Source organism: Trachemys scripta, chromosome 16, assembly GCF_013100865.1.
Source record: "Trachemys scripta elegans isolate TJP31775 chromosome 16, CAS_Tse_1.0, whole genome shotgun sequence".
In the NCBI taxonomy this organism is placed as follows: Eukaryota; Metazoa; Chordata; order Testudines; family Emydidae; genus Trachemys; species Trachemys scripta.
The window spans coordinates 5,584,329-5,606,165 of NC_048313.1; the positions used below are offsets into that span (position 1 = coordinate 5,584,329).

Genomic DNA, 21,837 nt, shown 5'->3' on the forward strand with positions numbered 1-21,837 from the left:
ACACCCCACCAGCTGCCATCTTCTGCCCCCTCCCCACCACACCCACTGCCCCTCCCTGATCCCTCATCTACCCTCCCTCACACCCCACCAGGCCCCACCCCCCTCTCTCACCCCCTTTCTCTCCTGGGGGAGATTGCTCTGGAGGGTCTGGAAGATGAACCCAGCCGGAGGGAGGGACGCGCCCCACGCACACAAGGAGGCAGAAGGGCCCAGGAACAGCGATTCTTTATTTAACCCAGATCCAGGCTGTTAGCTGTGCAGTTTCTGCTCCTCCCCACCCTCCCCCCAGAGTATCTTTGCCCTGCAGGGGCTGGCACTGCCCCGCCCCATCAGCTCTCTGCTTTCTGCTCCTGCTCCGCCCCAGGCTCTGGCAGCTCCTCCGGCTGGCTGACGGGCTGGGGGCCGCCGGGCACCAGCTCCTCCGGCGTGAGGCTCTCTGGCTTGCTCTCGGCTCCCTCGTCAGCGGTGCTGCTGGCTCCCGCCTCCTTGCTCTTCGCTGCCTGGTGTGGGGCAGGGAAAGGGGGCAGACGAGACGCCTCATGAATGGAGACACCTCAGCCCCACAGCCAGACAGACCAAGGGACCCATTGTTGAGTGGCTTCTAGCTTTAACTGCTACCCCGACCCTGAAGAGGGGATCACGTCATCCCCACCTGGGATCTCTTCAACCGCCCCTCACTTATCCTGGTGCACTCCCCGCCCCCCCTCTCCAAGATCGCTACATCAGCCTTGGTTTCCCAGCCTCAGGCAGGAAGGGGAGGGGCCAAAGGCACTGGGCAGGCCCTTGGCTCCATCCTTTGGCCAATGAGACCAGTGGGGCTGGAGCAGCCCTGCCCCCAGGGCAGGGTCAGTGGCTGCACAGGGGTTCAGTGGGGGAGCCACATTGACCACCATGGGGCAGGGCCCCCGATGCTGCAGTGTTTGGGGAGGGCCCCCTCGTGGCCAGAAGAGCTCTCCGTACCCGCCTCTGTGCTAGGGGACACTGGGGGCCAAGAAGTAGGAAGCTTTGAGGCCAGCGAGGGGTTAATGGGACCCTGGCTGGGTGCAGCCTTGAGTCCACGCACGAGCTCTGCCAAGCGCCCGTCCGCCCCCAGAACGTACCTTCACAGGTAGGGGCCCCTCCACGCTGGAGTCCAACAGGGATCCGTCTCCGCCTGACCCCTCCTCTTCCTCCTGCATGCTGATGAAGATGGTGGGCGTTTCCACCTCGGGACCCTCCTCCCGGAAGTCCATGGGCTCCTCGGCGGGCAGCGGTGCCAGGGCGTGGGCAGGGCGCGGCTGGCTGGCCGGCTGCTTCAGTTTCTGCTCCTCCTCCAGCTGGCGTTTGAGCGCCTTCTCCTGGGCCAGCCGCAGAGCGATCATGTCTTGGGACATGCGTGGGAGGAGGGGCACCGGTTCCAGCTCCTCCTGCCCGGGGACAAAGCACGGTCAGCCAGGGAAGGGACCCCTCCCCATCCCGTCGAGTCGGGGTAGCAAAGGACTCCCCTCAGAGAGGCTGGGCTGGAGACCCCGCTCCCCTGGGCCTCTGCAGCAGAGCATTAGCCACAGGGCTGGTCTGAGAGTCCCCCCGCAGCACCTCCCTGAGCCCACGGCTCTGTTCTGTGCCTTCGGGTACCGGCTTACTCCCTCCCCGGCCCGGTTCCCAGCCCAGGCGTCTCCGCTCACCTCCACCAGCGGCTGGGAGTCTTTCACCTCCACCTCCTGCTTGCTGCTGGCTTCCAGGATGGTCATGGTGGAGTTGGGGACGTGCGCTTGCTGTGCGGGGTGGGGAGGGGAAAGAGGGGCCGGGTGAGGGAGGCATGCGGGAGCACGGGTCCAAGCGCCCAGTGCCCGCTGCCCTGGGTCCGGAGCTCCAGCCTCTCCCCTGCCCTGGGAACGGCCAGCTCCCAACTAGAGAGAGAACTGGCCGGCCCGTAAGGACCTACCCTGGGACGGGGGCTGTCACTAGTCGCAGCAGGTGAGTTTAAAGGCTGAGCAAGGGCTGACAGTCGCACCTGGGGGGCTGGGGAGCGGTGTCCCCTAGGGGAGAGCTGGGAGCCCCACTGCTGAGGGGACACCGCCAAACAGGGGCAGAGCCCATCACACTAGGGAGCAAACTTTCATCAGGCTCCGGGGGGGGGGGGGGGGGGGGGGGGGGGGAGGGGGGGGGCACTGGAGCCCCGAGGGAAGTGGGTGAGAACAAACCCTACACCCCCACCTTGGTTAGACTGAAGGGACGCACTGCATGCTGGGGCCCTGCAGTCTGTCCCTAATTATTAAAGGGAAGGGCAGCTGCCTACCCCACCATCACTTGTGTGCCCTCCCCTGCGCCTCCCCCCCCCCAGATTACACTCAGCCCCCGATCTCCTGCACGACTCCCCCCTGCCCTCCAGGGGGCAGGCCAGTACCTGGTGCGGGGTGAAGGAGCGGACGTGGGCCAGCAGGGGCTCCCGCAGCTCGGGGCACTTCTCGAAGACGGCGCTGAGCTGCTGCGGAGGGAGCTGCAGGATGACCTGGAAGGACTGGGGCTTGGTGCGCTGGCAGCATTTGATGAAGCCCTCCCACACTTTAGGGTACTTCCAAACCTGGGAGGGTGAAGGGGGAGGGTTAAGAGAGGGGCCTTTCCACTATGCCCTCCCCCACACACCCACACGTGGGCACAAGGGGCAGCCAATTCAACCAGCCCTCCACGTGCCAGCGGGTCACCCTGGCTCTGGCCAGGGCTTCGCTGGGGCATGAGCCAGGCATCCCTCTGCTGGGAAGCAGCCAGCCACCTGCATCCCCATCGGCAGCCCTTTCAGAGCTGGGGAGATGCCCACCCAGAGACAGTGCTGAAAGCCAGGGCGGCTGGCGGAGGAGCAAGGGGGCAAGGTGCACCTGGAGCGGGGCAGAGGCCTGGCGGTGTCACATGCACCTCTGGAGCCTGCACCCGAGGGGGAGCAGGGTTGAGAAATGGAGACCTGGGCTGTCTGGGGGGACAGGTGAAGAGCTGCCCCTCCCCCAGCTACTTCGGAAAAATCGCTTTCCTTGGTGCTAGGATGCGGCCACCTCTGAGGAGGAACCTGGCGGCTGATCAACAGCCAGATGCCACCAGTGCATGGCAGTTTAGGACAGGAAGTGCAGACTAAGTGTAAGGAGTGGGGCTGAGGGAGGCCGAAGAAAGGAGAGGGGGAATGGGCCAGGACAGTGGACTGAACAGAAGCCAGCGACGGGATCTTAGGGGGACGGCTCAGCCGGGAGATGACAATGCCAGTTCCAGAGCCCCCTAGCTCCAGTGCACTGGCTTAACAGGGCCTCAGCAAGAAGAGCACCCTCTAGTGGGTCATCCTCCCCACTCATAGACTCGTAGACATTAAGATCAGAAGGGACCATTATGATCTTCTAGTCTGGCCTCCTGCACAACGCAGGCCACAGAATCTCACCCACCCACTCCCGTATCAAACCCCTGACCTATGTCTGAGCTACTGAAGTCCTCAAATCATGGTTTAAAGACTTCAAGGTGCAGAGAATCCTCCAGCAAGTGATCCATGCCCCACGCTGCAGAGGAAGGTGAAAACCCCCCAGGGCCTCTGCCAATCTGCCCTGGGGGAAAATTCCTTCCCAACCCCAAATATGGCGATCAGCTAAACCCTGAGCATGTGGGCAAGACTCACCAGCCGGGCACCCAGGAAAGAATTCTCTGTAGTAACTCAGATCCCATCACAGGCCATCGGGCATATTTACCGCTCATAGTCAAAGATCGATTAATTGCCCAAATTAGGCTATCCCATCATACCATCCCCTCCATAAACTCCTTAGAAGCCCTGGGATTTCCGGGGCTAACCCAACCCAGCTTAGCTTGTGCCGGGGTCCCAGCGCTAGGCTGCCTGGCCGGGCCGCAGGAGGCGCCGCAGGGCCAGGTTCCCACCTGTTTCATGATGAGGCGGGACAGGACGTTCATGACGAAGCCGCCCAGGCGTGGGTACATGGTCAGCGACTGGATGACCGTCCTCATGAGCAGCATGGGCAGGGGGCTCTGCTCCATCAGCTGCTGCATCACCACGGCCAGCACCTCCGACGTGTAGACGTTCCTCTCCCCGAAACACAGGTTGGTGGCTGGGGGAGGAAGAGATGACGTCAGCCGAGGCCGCCAGGGATTTGGGGGTGTGGCTGAGACACACGGAGGGGCAGAGAAGGGAGCAGGTCGCCGGTGGGCGCGAGACGAGAACCCAGGAGTCCCGGCTCCCACCTGTGGGCCAGCCTGCTGCCAGTCAAGGGGAAGGAGGAAGAGGCAGGACAGTGAGCGCAGGGCAGGGGCGCAGGCAACCAAAGGGCTGGCCCAGCGGACGCAGCCGTCCCTGCTGTCCGAGTCCACCCAGGGCTCCGGCACCCCCTTACCTTTGATTATGGATTTCATGTCGCACTTAGCGGAGTCGATGTTGTGCAGGGCGATGAGCAGCTCCCCAGGGTTCAGGGGGGACACGGCCGAATTCCCTTCGCCTGCACAGGGCAAAGAGGGGGAGGCTGAGCAGGGAGGCCGGGCTGTCTGTGCAGACCCACTAGTGGGAGGCTTGTGCTGGGTGGCCTAGGGCCCTGCTGCCCAGATCGGTTTCTCCCCAAGGCTCCCCACAAGAGACACGAGATGGGGCCCCTGAAACTTCCCAGGCTCAGGCTTCTCCCTGGCTAGGCCGTGAAGCTCCTACCCCCTCCTGGAATGGACGTGGGAGGACTGACTCCCAATTGTCCTCCCACTCAGTGTCATGGCACCATTGCCCCCCGGGGTCCGTCGGCGCCAGCCCATCTCCCAGCATCACGTCGGCAGCTGGCCCCGCAGAACGGGGAAATCCCGGCCCCTCGGCTCGGCACCTACCATGCTGCGTCCCCAAGAGGCGGTTGAACACCTCCTTCACCACGATGGGGTTCAACTTGATGAGCTTGGGCAGAGCCTGGATCACCTCTTTCTGGGGGAGGGAGAGGAAGAGCTTGGCAGAGATCGGTTATGCCACACAACCCTCCGGCCTATTTAACACAGGGGAGACTGAGGCACGGCAAGGGGACAGGATGGACTCGGGGTCACACTGAGCCAGTGACAAAGCCAGGATCGGAACCCAGGAGTCCTGGCTCCCAGCCTCCCCATCCCCTTGGTTCTTATCACTAGACCCCACTCCCCCCACTCCCAATGGAACCCAGGAGTTCTAGCTCCCAGCCCTTCACCCCGCTCTAACCCACTAGACCCCAGGAGTCATGGCTCCCAGCCCCCTACCCTGCTCTAACCACTAGACCCCACTCCCAATGGAACCCAGGAGTCCTGGCTCCCACCCCACTCCCTGGTCTGTCCATTAGACCCCACCCCTCACTCTAACCACTAGAGCCCACTGCCTCCCATAAGAACAGTCTCCCCTAGACAGTGGCTGTCCAGCCACTACCCCCACTCCGGCCGTGGCAGTAGCTGGGCCAGGCAAGACGCCAGGAGCCCTGCCTGGCTCAGCAGCGCCCGCCAGGCCCCACGGGGTCCTACCTTCTCCAGGCCGTTGAGGACGGGGATGAGGAACCGGACGTCCGGGAGTCGCTTGTGGTAGAGATCGCGAACTCGCTTCACCAGCTCGGGAGACGGGGGCACTGCGAGAGCAAGGGCAGGTCAGCGCCGGGGGAGGGGCTGGAGAGCAGCCGGGGGAGCCCAGCGCTGGGGTGGGTGTGTGAAGAACGCTTGGGGAAGCAACATTCCCATTTGAGGGGAAACTGAGGCACAGGGCAGGACAGCCAGCCAGGGAGAAAAGCCAACAGCCCTGCTCTAGCCCTCCGAATGCCCACCCATCTAGAGGGCAGTGCCTACTGGGGGGAGTAACAGTGGCAGTGTGGGGCGGGGCACTGATACCTTTATCCGTCAGGCTGTGCAGGCACCGAGTCACCAGGGTCTCAGCCCCTTTGGGGCAGTTCTCCACCAGCAGCAGCAGCTCCGGGGAGTTCATCCCCATCCCACGGATCTGGGCAAGGAGGGGGGAGAGAAGGAAGACGCAGCCTCAGAGGAGAATCACCACGGATCGTGGGGGAAAGGAACCAACCGTGCCGAGTCAGCACGCGCAACACGGCCATGCCCCACCCCCCAGCCAGTGGAGCGCAGCCGAGTACCCCAAACCCCCACACTCCTGGGACCCCAGCAGCCGGCTAACCCGATCCGTGCAGCGTGGCCAGGTAATGCTCTTCGTTTGTACCTTCCCCGCCAGAGGCTGGAGTCTGCACGGGACGCTCCTGCTTTAGGTTCTGTTCAGAAAAGGCAACGGGGAGTGGACAGAGGCTGCAAGCAGATCACAGACTCCAGGCGGGCTGCCCACCAGAGATGGCTCTGAGCCATGGTCAGGAGCAGTCTGGAATGGCCAGCATGGATTTGTCAAGACCATTGCCTCCTCCAACAGGGGTACTGATCTCACAGGTAGGGGAAAGCAGACAGGATGCAGCTTGATTTTAGTCAGGTTTGACAGTCCCACCTGACAGTCTCAGAAGCAAACTAGGGAAATGCGCTCGACATGGAATTGCTATAAAGTGGGGGCACAAAGCGCCGCTATCAATGGTTCGCTGCCCAACTGAGAGGACGTCTCTATCGGGGTCCCACAGGAGTCAGTCTTGGGGCCGCTACCCTTCAGTATTTTCATTGCTGAGCCAGAGAACGGAGTGGAGAGTGGGATTATAAAACCTGCAACTGACACCGAGCTGGGAGGGGTGCAAGCGCTTTGGAGGAGAGGGTTAGAATTCAGCTAGAGGAAATTCCATCAAGACGAGTGCAAAGTACTGCACCTAGGAAGGAAAAATCAAACTCACAGCTACAAAATGGGGAATGACTAGGGGGTCATACTGCTGAGAAGGAGCTGGGCAGTGGAACGGATCGCACATTGAACGTGAGCCAAGAATTTCATGCAGCCGTGAAAAAGGCGAACATTGTTCTGGGTGTATTCACAGAAGCGTCGCAGGAAAGACACGGGGCATAACTGCCCTGCTGTACTCGGCACTGGGGAAGGCCCCAGCTGGAGAACGGGGTCCACTTCTGGAAAGAGGTGGACAGACTGGAGGGAGTCCAGAGAAGAGCAAGAGAAACGATCCAAGGCTTCGAAAACCTGGCCGAGGAGGAAAGGTTAAAAAAAAAACTGGGCACGTTTAGCCTTGAGAAAAGAAGCCTGAGGGGGCCCTGAGAACAGTTGTCAAATTCGTTAAGGGCTGGTATACAGAGGACGGGGATCGATCGTCCTACCTTCAGTGGACATGGAGAACAAGAAGCGATGGGCTTAATCTGCAGCGAGGGAGAGTGAGGTGAGATATTAGGACTTTCCAACTCTCAGGGGAGTTCGGCTCTGGAACAGGGTTCCCAGGGAGGCTGTGGGATCCCCGTCCAGAGAGGATTTTAAGATCAGGCTGGACGAACCCGTCAGGGCTGGTCTAGGCTTACTTGGCCCGGCCTCAGCGTAGGGGGCTGGCCTTGATGAGCTCCTGAGGCCCCTTCCAGCTGGGGATTTCTGGACTCCAGAACAGCTGATCAACCCAGTTTTAAGCCAGCTGTCAATCATCCATTAACCCTTTATTTCTAACCTGAACCTTAATAGAAAGTGGGACCCATCTGCCTGGATCATTATTAAGTGTATTACGGTAGCGCCTGGGAACCACAGTCGCAGCCAGGACCCCATTGTGCAAGGCACTGTACTTTTGCTTTGCTATTAGGTGTATTACGGGCGCATCTAGAAGTCACAGTCACGGAGCAGCCCCCCACGGTGCTAGGGGCTGTACAAACAGCATGAAGATGGCCCGTGCCCCAAGAGCCTAGCTTGGAATTCAGTCTCCAGCCCTGCTGTGGGGTCGGCCTCGCAGTGGCCACAGTTCTCTGTCCCATCTGCACAGACAGCCCTGTACGGCTGCAGGGGGTCCCCGCAGAGCCTTTCCCGGCGTGCTCACCGGCTGCTCGATGACCCGCAGCACGGTGCGCTTGATGTCAGCGATGGCCTCCGTGTAGACCGACGCCAGCTCGTGGATCAGCTTGTGGTTCTGCGGCAGCAGGGCCAGGTACAGGTACAGACACTGCTTCACCGTCTCCTCGGTCCAGGGAGCAGCCACCTCTGCACGACAAGGGAGGGAGATCGGTCGCGGGGCTCCCAGCGAACGACCGCAGCGGGAGAACCAGGGGAAGCGCAGCGGCCGCCCCGACCTCCGGAGCCAGCCTGCACCCAGGGCGACAGTCCAGCAGGGAACCGAGGGACGGGCTCAGACTGCAGGAAGGGGCCAGCGGCTGGCCCCATTAACTCTAAGGAGGGGCTCTCGGATCCGCGGCTGTGGAAACAGCAGACGGCTACCAGCACAGCGGGGTTGGAGCGCTAACCACGGCAATGCCGGCTCGCGGGCAGAACCCAGCCATGGGCCTGAGATGCCCTGGAATTCCCCGTGCCTACGAGCACAGGTCTCCTTCCTCTGATCACCGAGTCACCAGCACCAGGCTGGGGGATCGCCACACGACTGGTGCCGCAGCCCAGCACTGTAGGGGAGATTTGACCCACCAACTAGCGACAGGGAGAGCAGCCCACGTTCACTGGTCATCCCCACCCCACGCATGGCCCCGCCTTGTTACCTGTGTCCTTGTCGGCACCGAAGAGCACAGACGGGGGGTTGGGGTGCACCAGAAGCTGTAGGTAGTTCAGCGCAAACTTCTCCACGTACTCCCGCAGCTGGTCCTTCTCATACATACGCTTGATGAAGAGGATCGCCTGCTGGCGGACCTGCGGGGCAGACGCGGCGTGTGAGGGGAGCGCTCACTCAGCACTGAGGGGCGGCCACCTCTGGGGCAGGGGGCAGCTGAAGACAGTTACACAGCAATGCCACACGAGCGCTCCAGGCAGGGAATCGTGGCTAGCTGCTGGGGACAGACTGGGATCTGGCTAGGACGCCACTGGGAACCCTCCGTCTCGCTCAGGACACTGGGGGAGCAGTGAGGAGCTGAGTTATGGGTCTCATTGGCAGGATTCCGGAGACTTCGCGGCAAGGGCGGTGGGTCCTTGGCCTGAGGCAGTATCTGGGGGGACGAGCCGGGCTGAATGAATGCACAGAGGGGCTGGACAATACCACAAGACACCGGCCCCCGGCTGCCTGACGCACCTTGTCCTTCTCATGGGAGCTGAGGTCCAGCAGCACGTGCAGATACTGGAACTGCCTGGACGGGCGCTTGAAGATCAGGTCCCGGAGGGTGGACATCCCCAGGTAGGTGCGGCTCTGCGATAGACGACCCCAGTGAGCAGATGGTCCCCCAGGGGCTCGGCTCGGCACCCCCCACCCCTCCGCACAGGCTTGGGACTGGGCTCTGTGCATTCAGCCGGAGCAGCTTGATCTAATGCGGACAGGCAAGTGCCAGGCGAGGGACGCGGGCAGTGGGGAGGGAACCACAGGACCCTGCCCGCAGATACTGGGTGCACGCACCATGTGACGGGGAGATGTCAGCCCCGCCCTGCCCCCCTGCAAGAGGGATCAGTGGGGTCAGTTAGAATCTTCTTGGGCAAGGACGGTGCCTCTTTAATAGCCGCTCTCCCCTCCCTGCTCCTCGAACCCACCTCATCCTCGCAGTACTTGCGGATCACCTCCAGGGCGCTCTCTGTGATGAGTGGGGCTTCCAGCACCACCTTGGTGAAGATCCTGCAGGGGGCACACACACACATCACCACCGGGCTGCAGCCCCCAGGTTCCCTTTGAAAAGGGGCCCTTCGCCTGCCCCTGAGATGCGGCCACCTCTGGGGTGGGCCAGAGCCAGAAAAGGGAGAGAACCCCTGCCCCATGACATTATCCAGGATGCTTAGGACAGGAAGTGCAGGCAGATGTCTCCAGCTGAGAGTGCCGGCTCCAGAGCCCTTGCGCCCCCCTGCTGGGATGGAGGGAGGATGTTCACTGCTGCGTGATGGGGACATCTGCCCCCTGGAATCCCTTCCTAGCGTGGCGGGGAAGGCCAGGCTGGCAGTCCCACGACACGGCAGGGAGCTGGTCCCAGCAGGAGCGTTAGTTACGCTGCAGGAATCCTGGCTGGTCATGCTGATGGAGCCCTAGCTGCCGCAGACACCGCTGGGAGGAAGCTCGCAGCGCTGGAGCCCGAGCTAGGCACTGCTGGGAGGAAGCTCGCAGCACTGACATCCCAGCAGGGTCGCAGCTCATGGGACAGGCTAAGCTCACCCCAAGCGTGTGTCCCTGACCCAGGCTAGTCTGGGTCCAGACCAGTGACCCAGGCCGGGAAGACTCGGCCTCTCAGCTCCTCCCCCACAGCGGGGCCACTCACCCATCCTTCTGGTCTGGCTTCTCCTGCAGGCCGGAGAGCAGGCCGATGAGGCACTCGTCGTAGCTGTCCAGGGAGCCGGACGGGTATGCGCTCAGGTAGGCGTTGTACTCCTGGTACAGCCAGGCGAAGGCCAGGTCCAGCCGGTTGCGGATGTCGTCCAGGATGAAGGCCAAGACCTCGCTCTTCAGGGGCATGTCGAAGTGGGTCACCAGGGACGAGAGGATCTTGACACGGGCCTGGGGACGAGAGAAGGGGAGGGTCAGGCACGGACGGTACCCAGGCCCTGCCCTGTTGCGGCCGAGCCGGTGCCTACCTGGGCCGCCCCGCTGCAGGCGACGGCTCTCTCTGAGCACAGGATCCGCTTCACAGCTCCCAGCTTCAGCTTCTCCATCTGCACGTCCGTCAGCGGCTTGATCGCGTCACTCAGGCGAAAAACCTTCTTGCGCCCGCCGGCGCCTGCCAGCCTAGAGCGGGGAGTTAGAGCGCGGCTCAGCGCCGGAGGCGGGCATGGTTTGTAACGCTCTCACAAACCACCCACGCCTCAGATTACCCGTTCGGTGTGGCAGCACTACCCACTGAGCAAAGCGGGAAGGGCCCAGGTGTCTGGGCAGTGGGAACGTGCCATCAAGAGCTGGCTGGACTCAACATACGTCATGGGGGATTGGGAAAAATCAGCACCTGAGCGTTAACGGCAACAGGACCAGGAACTCAACAGGGCTTGGCAGCCAGAGGACAACGTTCTGGACTGGGCAGAGAGGTGTGTTAACAATGGGGACATAGAGAGATCCCGTAAGGGACCCCACAGGAGCCTGGCATGGCTCCCGCCAGGACAAAGTCATAACCTCCGTGCCTCTTCGCTGACCTAAAGCCCTCCCAATGGTATTGGTGGTTCACAGTCAAACTGGAAGGACATCATGAGTGGAGTCCCGCAGGGATCGGTTCTGTTCAATATCTTCATCAGTGATTTAGATAATGGCATAAAGAGGACACTTATAAAGTCTGAGGAGGATACCAAGCTGGGAGGGGTTGCAAGTGCTTTGGAGGAGAGGATTAAAATTCAAAATGATCTGGACAAACTGGAGAAATGGTCTGAAGGAAATAGGATGAAATTCAATAAGGACAAATGCAAAGTGCTCCATTTAGGAAGGAACAATCAGTTGCACACGTACAAAATGGGAAATTGCTGCCTAGGAAGGAGTATTGCGGAAAGAGATCTGGGGGCCAGAGAGTCAACAGTGTAACGCTGTTGCAAAAAAAAGCAAACATCATTCTGGGATGTATTAGCAGGAGTGTTGTAAGCAAGACACGAGAAGTAATTCCTCTGCTCTACTCCGCGCTGATTACGCCTCAACTGAAGTATTGTGTCCAGTTCTGGGTGCCACATTTCAGGGAAGATGTGGACACATTGGAGAGTCCAGAGAAGAGTCACAAAAATGATGAAAGGTCTAGAAAACATGAGCTATGAGGGAAGACTGAACGAACTGGGTTTGTTTAGTCTGGAGAAGAGAAGACTGAGCGGGGACATGATAACAATTTCAAGTACATAAAAGGTTGTTACAAGGAGGAGGGTGAAAATTGTTCTCATTAACCTCTCAGAATAAGACAAGAAGCAATGGGCTTGAATTGCAGCCCGGGTGGTTTAGGTCAGACATTAGGAACAAGTTCCTGTCGGGGTAGCTAAGCCCAGGGAGGGTTGGAATCTCAGTCCCTGGAGGTTTTTAAGACGAACAGCTGGCAGGGGCGGGCGAGTTATTACGTGGTCCTAGTTGCCCTCTCGAGGTCCCTCCCGGGCCTGCGATTCTATGATGCTCTGGTGCAGGGACTCAGAGCTGGCTCTTCGGCAGCACCCCCTGCTGCCCGCCGGGAGCTCTACCCAGCCGGTGTGACGGGCAGACTCCTGCTCAGAGAGGTTTTACCCCGTCGGGGGATCAGTGCCTGTTAGTATCTGCAGCGCCGCCAGGCAGCCCTGGAAAGGGCGCGACCTCTTGGGGTACCTCCCGGGAGACTATAAACCCCAGCTCAGCATGGACCCTGAGCGCCCTCCCCCGAAAAGGCCTCACCTGGGCTGGGTGGCCGGGATGATGGGCTCCGGACGCCGCTTGGCTTGGGGGGCCTCTTGCTCCAGGAGGATAGTGACGCAGCCCTGTGCCCCCAGCACGGAGATGGCCTGGCCCTGGGATAGCGAGGACAGGCGCCGTTTGATCAGCACGCTCTCGGGCTTCACCAGCTTCTCCTCCTTCGGCTCCTCCTTCAGCAGCTTGGTGTGCTCCACGCCTGGGGGACGGGGAGAGGAGCCTGTGCCAAGGAGCTGGCTCACTCACGGTGCCCACGCGAGGCCAGGCAGAGCCATTCGGCCCCCGGGCACCAGCCCCAAGGGAAGGAGAGTGGAGCCGGGAAACAAGAGCTTCAGCTACCCTCAGCTCTGCCGACGCCCCTCACTCCTGGACCTGCAGCCCCCTGCCAGCCCAGCCCTAGGGTTCCATGCCCCCAGCTCTGCCGGTGCCCCTCACTCCCAATCCGCAGCCCCCTGCTAGCCCAGCCCTGGGTTCCCCCCACTGCTCAGCCAGTGCCCCTCACTCCCGACCTTCAGCCCCCGCCCCCCTCTGGAAAGCACTCACCCCCAGCAGGCAGCGAGGCATCTTGTGGACGGGGAGGGCTCCTGAAGGGTGGGGAAGCAGGGGAAGTGGCACGAGTCTGAGGTCTCCCCGACGTTAGCTACCCTTCCCCCAGAGCTCTACCTGTGCTACAAGGGAGCCTCCCACTCCCCCCAGCAGACGTACCTGGCCCAAGCCCTGCGGCCGTCATCTGGGTGGCCATCAGGCGGGCGAGATGCTTGATCTGGGCGTCTGTGCCAGCTGACTCCACGGGGGTGTAGGTGGCTTGGAAGGAGGCGGGCATGGTGTCGGGCAGGTACACCATGCTGATCAGCACCTGGGGCAGGAGAGGCAGGACATGGCCGTGACGTAGCCCGCCGGGGGACGCCCTGCAGAGGGCGCTGCTCTTACGGGCCCCAGCCCCTCCCCAGCCTGCTGAGGCCAAGAGCTGTTTCCAGCAGCGAGGCCTCCCCAGCTTCCCACCAGGCCAGCAGGTTAGAGACCACACTGCAGGGAGAGCGCCCCCTGCTGAGCCCCCGCCCAACCGCCCCCCAGCAGTCCCACTCCCCGCAGCACAGCGACCCCATGCTCCATGGCATTGGGGTCAGCACTGACTGTGAGGGGAGAGCGCCCCCTGCTGAGCTGTCCCACGCCCTGAACCCCCTGGATTTCCCCACAGGTCTCCCATCCAGCAGGCCTGACGCTCTTTGGCCGCTGCTCAAGGCCTGGCAGTTGCAGCCCAACACACCCGTCCCCCGGCAGCGTGTCTAAGCGTGGAGAGGGGGTGTGTGTGCATTTCAGGGGGCCCGGGGACCCGCCAGCACCGAGCCAGGGCTTAGCCTCACCCACCAGATTGGCCACGTTGTCCGGCGTCAGCAGGGGCTGCAGGAACTCGGCCGTGATGTCCGTGTCCGAATGGGTGCTGGTCTGGGCAGAGGGCTTGGGCGGTGGCGCGGCCGCTTGCTCCAGGTCCTTATCCTCGTCATCCTCCCCGAGAGCTGGCTCTGTGCCGGAGAGCCTGGGGTTAGAGTCGAGGGGCACTGCCAGCCCCAGACAGCCAGGGCTGGCGCCATCCCCATCCCAGGCCCGGCAGCGGAGGGCAGACAGAGCTACACCTTCCCGGCAGCCCCTGGGACCGGCACCTTAGGGTCCACAGCTGGTAAGGTCCCAGCAGAAGGGAGGCAGCTTCCGCCCCACACGCTGCCCCCTGCCAACCTTACCCAGCCCTGGGGAGGGATTTCACTGCCTTAGAAACAACTGGCTGCTCCGCGCCTCTGGATCCCTGACTTTGCTGTGCAGGCTGCACCCCGGGGCCCAATTCAGATGACGTCTGGGACGCCAGTGCTCCCATGCCCCCACAGCGCCCCCTGCTGGGACTGGAGTAGCTGGGAGCTCCCCCCACAGCGCCCCCTGCTGGGACTGGAGTAGCTGGGAGCTCCCCCCACAGCCAGCGCTCCTGCCTGCTCCCCACAGCGCCCCCTGCTGGGACTGGAGTAGCTGGGAGCTCCCCCCACAGCGCCCCCTGCTGGAAGAGGCTGGGACTGGAGTAGCTGGGAGCTCCCCCCACAGCGCCCCCTGCTGGAAGAGGCTGGGACTGGAGTAACTGAGCTGTTCCCTTGATCACCTCCCTCTGGGAACTGGGACAAGCTCTCACCTGCCAGCACCCGATCTCCCAAGGCACCCCACCCCCAGGAACGCTTGCTGCTAAATGGGGCCTGCCAGCAGAGCGAGGCCCGCCCCGCCCCCTCACCCATCTTCATCTTCTTCAGGGCCGGGTCGCTCTCGTCCCGCGGGCGCTTGCGCGGCTCCTTCAGGCTGGGCATGCTGCGGGTGATCTCGGCCTGCTGGGTGCCCAGGTCCACCAGCAGGGTGGTGATCTGCGCCTGGAACTCGAAGGACGAGGGGTGCTTCAGCACGCTCAGCAGGTGCAGCTTCAGGTTCTTGCGGACGCTGCTCACCTGGGACTTAGCCAGTGTCGGCGGCAGGTTGGCTGGCAGGAGGGCGACATGGAAGGGGCGTCAGGTACGCGGGAGGGGGGCTGCCCTAGAAGGGACCCGTTGTAGGACGGAGGCTTGGGCTAAGCCTGGGGTCTGGCTCTGGGTAGGGAGTGGGGTGCAGGGCGAGGGAGGGGCAGGACTCCTGGGTTCTCGTCCTGGCTCTGGGTAGGGAGTGGGGTGCAGGGCGAGGGAGGGGCTGAGCGTCAGAACTCCTGGGTTCTTGTCCTGGCTCTGGGTAGGGAGTGGGGTGCAGGGCGAGGGAGGGGCTGAGCGTCAGGACTCCTGGGTAGGGAGTGGGGTGCAAAGGGTGGGAGGGGCAGGACTCCTGGGTTCTATTCCTGGACAGGGAGTGGGGCGTGCGGCTGGGAGTCAGGACAAGCATTGGGCTTTCGTTCATTAACACACACAAAGCCCTTTGGGCTCCCCAGCTGAGGCCCTGGAGAGGGCCCAGGGGAAGCCCCCGGCCGAGTGCCGGGCCCAGCAGCTCAGGCCAGGGAGGGGGTCTCCGAGGCGGAGCCCGGCCTGGCGGGGCCAGCGCTTACCGTGCAGGGTCTCGTAGGCCTGGATCACCTCGGCCATGAACATGGGCCGCTGGCGGGCGATGGAGGCCAGGGAGCCCAGCGCTGCTGTGAGGTTGATGCTGGAGATGGCCGGGTGCACCATGAACTTCAGCAGCTGCTCCAGGGCTGCCTTGCCCTCCTCCCACAGCACATCTGAAAGGCAGGAGCAGGCGGGGTCATGGCACGGGCCACAAGCCAGGGGCCACGTGGGGGAAGGCAGGTTAGGGGTGGGGGAAGGCTGTTGGGGTGAGGGGGCTGGGTGCCTTGGCAGCGGGTCACCCGACCCGGCTCCTAGAGCCCGGCTGGGCCCCCACTCACTGTGTTTGATGTAGGGGTGGTCCTTGGGGATGCGGTCGAGGCTGATGTCGTTCTCGTGGCGCTTGGGCACGTCCGAGTCGGGCATGCGGGGCGACAGCGTGATGATTAGCCCCTCCACGAACTTGATGGCGTGGGTGCGGATGCCGTCGTTGTCCGAGTCCAGCAGTAGGATGATGTCGCTGGCCATGGCCGACACCATCTCCCAGCAGGCCTCCTGCAGGTCGTTGATGACCTTGGACTTCACCATCCACTGCCGGGAGCCAGAAGGGAGGGGTGAGCGCCGAGGCCGGCCACCGAGCACTGACGAGGCCGGCCGCCGAGCACAGCACCCCCTGCGGGGAGAGGCCGGGCCTGGAGTAGCCAGGCGCTCTCCCCACACCCAGTGCCCCATCCCATTCTCCACAGCGCCTCCTGCTGGAGTAGCCAGGAGCTCCGCCCCCAGCCAACGCCCTGCAGTGCCCCCTGCTGGGAGAGGCCAGGGCTGCAGTAACCGGGAGCTCCCCCGACAGCCAGCGCCCCCTGCTGGGAGAGCCGTGGGCTGCGCAGGCTGGCTGAGGGGCACTCACCTGCAGCGCCACCTTGTAGAGCTGGGTCATGGCGAGGATGGCCTTCTTCACCACGTTGACATTCTCGTCCTTCAGCAGCATGTTCAGGTTGGCGATGAGCTTCAGCAGCAGCTCGATGTCCCGTTTGCTGGAGGGGGGAGAGAGAGACAGCAAACTCAGGGGGGAGACAGACAGCGCTGGCTGGAGGTGGGGCAAGCAGCTACTGCAGCAACCAGACCCTCATCCTGGACCAGAGCAGTTGGCTTCTACGAAAACCTCACCCCTTGTACAGGTGAGGAAACTGAGGCAGGGGAGGGACTTGCCAAGGTCACACAGGGAGTCAATGGCAGATCAAGGCACAGAACCCAGGAGTTCTGGTTCCCAGCCCCCCTGCCCTCACCACTTGACTCCATTCCCCTCCCACAGCTGGGAATAGAACCCAGGAGTCCTGACTCTTCGCAGCCCTCGTTGTAGCCCACCTGGCCCTGCTCACAACAGGGATCTTAGCTGGAGACAAGGGACAAGCGCCTGCCCTGTCCCGGACGCCACCCCCCAGGCAAAAGCCCAGTCCCTCCGGTCCGTAGGTAGCCGACTTCCCTTCTGCAGGCTGCTGCTGGGACGCTCCTATGCTGGCTGAAGGGAGCTCCCAGACTCAGTCCCTCCCAGCAGGGGACGCTGTAGGGAGCGGGATGGGAGAGTCCCAGCGGTTGCTGCCTGTGGGGCGTGGGGCAGGAGCTGGCTGGCTGGGGCTCCCAACTAGGTGCCGTACAGACCTGTAGCACCCTGAGGGCTTGGAAGCTCTAGGAGAAGGAGAATTACACCCAGTGGCTCTGGGAGGCAGCAGCAAATCCGTCCTTACCAGGCCTCTTCTATGAAGCCGATGACAAACTTCCGCACCTCGATGGATTTGTCTGCCTGGAAGGCGATGATCTCCTGCAGCCGGAGAGGCAGGCGGTCAGGGCCGGCCCCAGCTGCTCACCAGGCAGCAGAGCTGGCCGAGAGGGGGAAGGGGGCCAGGGTAGGGCAGAGCTAGGCTGCCCTGAGTCAGGGCAGGGAGGCGGCTGCGGAAAGCTTTAGGTGAGGCCCAGGTGAGAATATTCACACTCCACGGGCCTGCGTTTGACACTGAGCAGTCTAAGCTGCCAGCCCTGGCACTGCCCAGGACACGGCAGGCTTGAGGGGCGTCTGGGGCTCCAGCTGGAAACCCAGGCAGCCTTTAGGCAGCCGCTCATACCTCAACCCCCCGCACCACCATAGGCCCGCTGAGCAGGCAGTTAATGCTCTGTGTCAATCCGAGGGGTTCTCCACCTCACTCAGCTGTCCGGGGGGGAGGGGGGGGGTAAGTGAAGGGCCTGCAGTGCCAGCGGTACTGCACCGGCCCTTGCCATGGGCACAAGGAGAGTCAGGAAAGGCTGTTTTCAGAGGAGTCCCCGGCACCCCAACGTGGCGCCCAGGGCTACTCACATCCAGGAAGTTATCCAGCAGCGTGGGGTCCTTGTTTATAATTAGCTCCTGGACCTGTGGGGAAAGCGGAACAGCAGGGGGTGAGACCCAGGCAGATGGAGGGGTTTGCAGCATCAGCCATCGCCTCTCGGCCTCCCCCCAGCGCAGCACCCTGCCCCATGGACCCCGCCGCTGTCCAGTGTTTCTGCAACACCAAGGAGCTCCGCACAGAGCCAAGTGAGCCCAGCAGCAGATCCTGTCCCTTCAAGGTGCCAGGTGGAATCAGAGAATCCCAGGGAAGCCAGAGAGGGGCCAATGGCTAGAGAGATGGGGAAGGCGTGGGTCCTCAGGAGAAGGCCGGGGAGGAATCTGGGGGGCATGAAAGAAAAGCAGATGCTATTTGACCCTGGCCCTGCTGGCTACACCTTCGACAGGCAGGAACGGGGCCTCATGCCCCTGTACAGCTCTTCCCAGCTCCCTGCATTCCAGCCCGCTGTCATCCCACTGCTGCAGGGAGGAGCAGCTCACCTGTTTGAGGAGGTTGATTTTAGAGTCGTTGCTGATCAGGGCAGCTTGGTTTAACAGATCCACCACCTGCAGAGAGAGGAGGCACACAGGAATCGAAGACTGGCCTGGCTCCGAGGAATCTTTCGCAAGACAGAGCAAACTGACGAAGGAGGCAACACCCAAGGGCCAAGCTAGGCTGGGAGCTTAGGACAGTCCTAAGTTAACCGCTCATGCGGCACAAAGCAGCACCGCAAGCAGAGATGGCAACGAAGTTAGAAGTCCTGCCCGGTACAGAGGGGCGACACACGGGTAGCTCGGGAGGGGTACGCGACGAAAGGTGACAGCTGCCCTGGTGACGGACACCCACCCCACTAGCATTATGGTAGTGCCTAGAGCCCCTGAGATCAGGTGCTCATTGTGCTAGGCTACCCACACCAGTCTAGTTTCCCTCCAGCGGGGATGCCGCTGCACCAGTGTAAAGGTGCTTCTATTGGTATGGGGAAGGGGAATTCTAGGATAAGGCACTTTGATGCCAGAGCAACTGAGTCCACACCAGGGTTGCACCAGTGCAATATGCCAGGAAAAGTAACCCATCCCGCCCCTGCGTTAGTGACCCTGGGATAAAAGCCGTGCAGACAAGACAGGCAAAAGGCGGGAGGGGAACCAGGCCCAGGGAGAGGAAGGGATGTGCCAAAGTTCACCCAGTGGGGCAGCGGCAGAGCCGGGATAGACGCCAGGTCTGCCAAGTCCCAGACTGGTGCCCTGCTCCCGGACTACACTGCCTCGCAAGAACCAGACAGCGCCAGTAAACACACTGTACAGAAGGATCACTGAGGGGCATGTCACGTGGCCCCAGCATTTAGCCCTTCACGATACGCTTCGAAACTGGACTGTAATTAGTAAGAGAGGTGAACAGACTGTAACCTGTTCCACAAACCCCGGTGCCAGCCACTCCCCCTGCCCTGGGGTTGGAATAGAGCCGGCGCTCCCTACAGGGAAAGGCCTTATCCCAGTCCCAACACCCAGGAGCCAGCCGCTCCCCCTGCTCTGGGAGTGGTGACCCCTAGAGGGGAAAGGCTCTGTATCCCATTCCCCCAACCCCTGGGCTGCTAGTGTGCAAGACCTGGGGCCAGATCAGAGCCACCTCTCTTATCCCTGGTCTAGGGCTAAAAGGGACCAGGGCCTGACTCCCAGCCCATTTGACCGTTCAGCCTTCACTGACTGTTCCCCGCACCACGCACCCTCTCCGAGGTGGTCATGCTGTCTGTGCCGCTGCCCTCCTCCTGGGTGAAGAACTGGGAGGCGATGCTCATGCGGGCGTTGCTGCCCTCCCCTGCGCGACTGGCCATGGCGACGGGGGCACCCGGCGCGTGAGCCGTTCCCAGCCGAGAGCGGGTCGATGCCCCTGCCAAGGTGTCTGTGCCCAGGGCTGGATGGGTGAGAGGGCAGCTCCGTCTCCCCGGCCCAGGGGCTCTCTGCTCCGGCTGCTAACGAGGAGACTAATTAGCACCCTGCCCCACACAATCCCTAGCCCCCCCCCAGGGAAGCCCAGGCCACCCCACTGCCCCAGTCTAACATCGTCCCACCCAGATACCCCCAGCCCCTCCCTGGCACCACCCAGGCCTGGATGCCCTGTCACCCCACATGAACCCCAGCCTGCCCCACTGCCCCCATGGGATACCGATCTGCCCCCTGCTCCCCCCAGCCCAGCCCAGCCCCCATTAGCACCACCCCAGGCCTCCCCCAGGGATCACATCACCCCAGGGCAGCCCCCTTTAGTCCCCCCGCCAGCCCCCTCCCCTCTGGCCACCCCCCTCGCAACCCCCCCAGGCCAGCCCCCCTCGCAACCCCCCCAGGCCAGGCCAGGCCCCTCCCCTCTGGCCGCCCCCCCAGGCCACCCCCTCGCAACCCCCCCAGGCCAGCCCCCCCCTCGCAACTCACCCCTTGTAACCCCCCGCCCTCCCGTCGGCCCCCTAGCAACCCCCCTTTCCCGCGCTCACTCACTCGCCCGCCCCAAGCCGCGGCCCCTCACGCTCCGCGCGGCCCCCTCCCGGCCGCCATCTTTCCCCGACCCGGGCGGTGCGCACTGCGCAGGCGCGCGCGCCGCAAGGCCGCCTGGGTCATGTAGTTCTCTTGAGGGGCGGGGCGGGGCGGGGCTGGGTAACCGAGTCTGCCAGCTCCGTCCTGCCCTTTGACCCATGAACCCAGCCACAGCGCCCTCCCCTCGCTGCCCTTTGACCCTTGGCCCCACTGCCCTGATCACAGCACTCTCCCTTTGATGCCCTTTGACCCCTGACCCCAATCTCAGCAGCCTCCCCGATAGGGTGACCAGATCAAGTGGGGGGGGGGGGCAGCCACAGGCTCACAGCCCCCCCCGGAGCCATGGGGGAGGGGGGCGCACAAGCCTAGGAAGCTGCGAGGGGGCAGGCGCTTTCCCTGCAGCTCCCATTGGCCCCGTTCCCGGCCAATGGGAGCTGCGGAGCTGGTGCTCATGGCGGGGGCAGCGCGCGGAGCCCCCCTAGGGTGCCCAGACAGCAAATGTGAAAAATCGGGACCGGGGTGGGGGGTAATAGGAGCCTATATAAGAAAAAGACCCAAAAATCAGGATCAGAGGGGCAGCCGTGTTAGTCTGGATCTGTAAAAAGCAACAAAGAGTCCTGTGGCGCCTTATAGAGGAACAGACGTATTGGAGCATAAGCTTTCGCGTCTGACGAAGTGGGGATTCACCCACGAAAGCTTATGCTCCAATACATCTGTTCGTCTATAAGGTGCCACAGGACTCTTTGTTGCCTTTTAAAAATCAGGACTGTCCCTATAAAATCGGGACATCTGGTTACCCTAAGTCCCCCTGGCCGCCCCTGTGCCTCGGAGCCAGAGGGAGATGTGCCCCCTTCCGGGGAGCTGCGTGCAGCCGGGTAGGGAGCCGACCAGCTCCGCAACAACCGGACGCCTGGCGACCCTACACTATCGGAACTAATGGTGTCCCGATCGGACATTGGTTGGGACGCGGGAGAAAGAGTTAAATATCGGGACAGTCCGATTTTATCAGGACGTCTGGTCACCCTACTCCCCAATGCCCTTTGACCCCTGACCCCACAGCCCCAATCCCAGTCATCTCCCTCTCTCCCACCCCATTGGACATAGATGACCTTGACCTTTTTCCTCCACCTTTGCACCCAGCTCCCAGGCAGGGCTCCGGCCCCCTCCCAACGCGCGGGCGGCCCCATCAGGCCCAGCCTGTAGGGGGGTGGGAGGTTGTTTGGTTCTTCGGCTCATGTCCTTCCACCACAACCACGGCCTTTGACACGGCCCGGCGCGTAGCCCTGGCGAGATCTTACACGGTGTGTGACTCCTCTGGGAGCCGGCACGCCAACAACTGGTCCGTGGGTCGCCATAGTCCCCTGAGTCTGGCTTGCTGGAATAGCAGGGTGACTTTCAAGCTGCCGGCTCCAGGTCAACCTGTCATAATCATTCCATTGTGCTTGCGGCCTCTCTCCTGACATCCGGGGCAGCCATTCCGGCAGGCACATAAAGGCTGTTCACACTGGTGGGTTCTAGACATCCTATGATCCCATTCAGCGCAGGGTCCAGTTTCTGTACGTGGGCCGATCTTCCCACACCGGAC

At 62.6% G+C, this 21,837-nt stretch overlaps 1 protein-coding gene across 3 annotated transcripts; it reads right to left on the reverse strand.

Annotated features, from left to right (window-relative positions):
- Positions 1–206: 206 nt before the first annotated feature.
- On the reverse strand, positions 207–20,328 carry SYMPK (symplekin). Of its 3 annotated transcripts, none has more exons than XM_034792560.1 (27): positions 20,217–20,328; positions 19,454–19,696; positions 18,234–18,299; positions 17,727–17,780; positions 17,122–17,195; positions 16,284–16,410; positions 15,718–15,967; positions 15,382–15,552; positions 14,593–14,832; positions 13,692–13,846; positions 13,029–13,179; positions 12,309–12,522; positions 10,562–10,712; positions 10,249–10,484; positions 9,536–9,617; positions 9,087–9,200; positions 8,563–8,710; positions 7,896–8,056; positions 5,833–5,941; positions 5,476–5,576; positions 4,828–4,918; positions 4,356–4,457; positions 3,886–4,073; positions 2,387–2,563; positions 1,665–1,754; positions 1,101–1,406; positions 207–500 (listed from the first exon to the last, which is right to left on the reverse strand). In XM_034792560.1, exons 2-27 carry the CDS (start codon positions 19,559–19,561, stop codon positions 330–332), a joined length of 3,837 nt encoding a protein of 1,278 aa, XP_034648451.1. In that variant the 5' UTR covers positions 19,562–19,696; positions 20,217–20,328; the 3' UTR covers positions 207–329. The 3 variants fall into 3 exon arrangements, with proteins under 3 accessions (XP_034648451.1, XP_034648448.1, XP_034648449.1); XM_034792557.1 differs by having other exon boundaries at positions 12,309–12,543; XM_034792558.1 differs by having other exon boundaries at positions 12,309–12,543; positions 19,454–19,699; positions 20,217–20,278.
- Positions 20,329–21,837: the final 1,509 nt, after the last annotated feature.

Bases quoted from the DNA above. Each gene is read 5' to 3' on its own strand.
- SYMPK (XM_034792557.1), bottom strand. From the start codon at position 19,561: ATGGCCAGTCGCGCAGGGGAGGGCAGCAACGCCCGCATGAGCATCGCC. The intron at 16,411-17,121 runs GTAAGGACGGAT...TCCCCCCTCCAG, and splicing joins GGCTTCATAGAAGAGGCCTG to CAAACGGGACATCGAGCTGC. The intron at 2,564-3,885 runs GTGGGAACCTGG...TCACCCTCCCAG, and splicing joins CCCGCCTCATCATGAAACAG to GTTTGGAAGTACCCTAAAGT.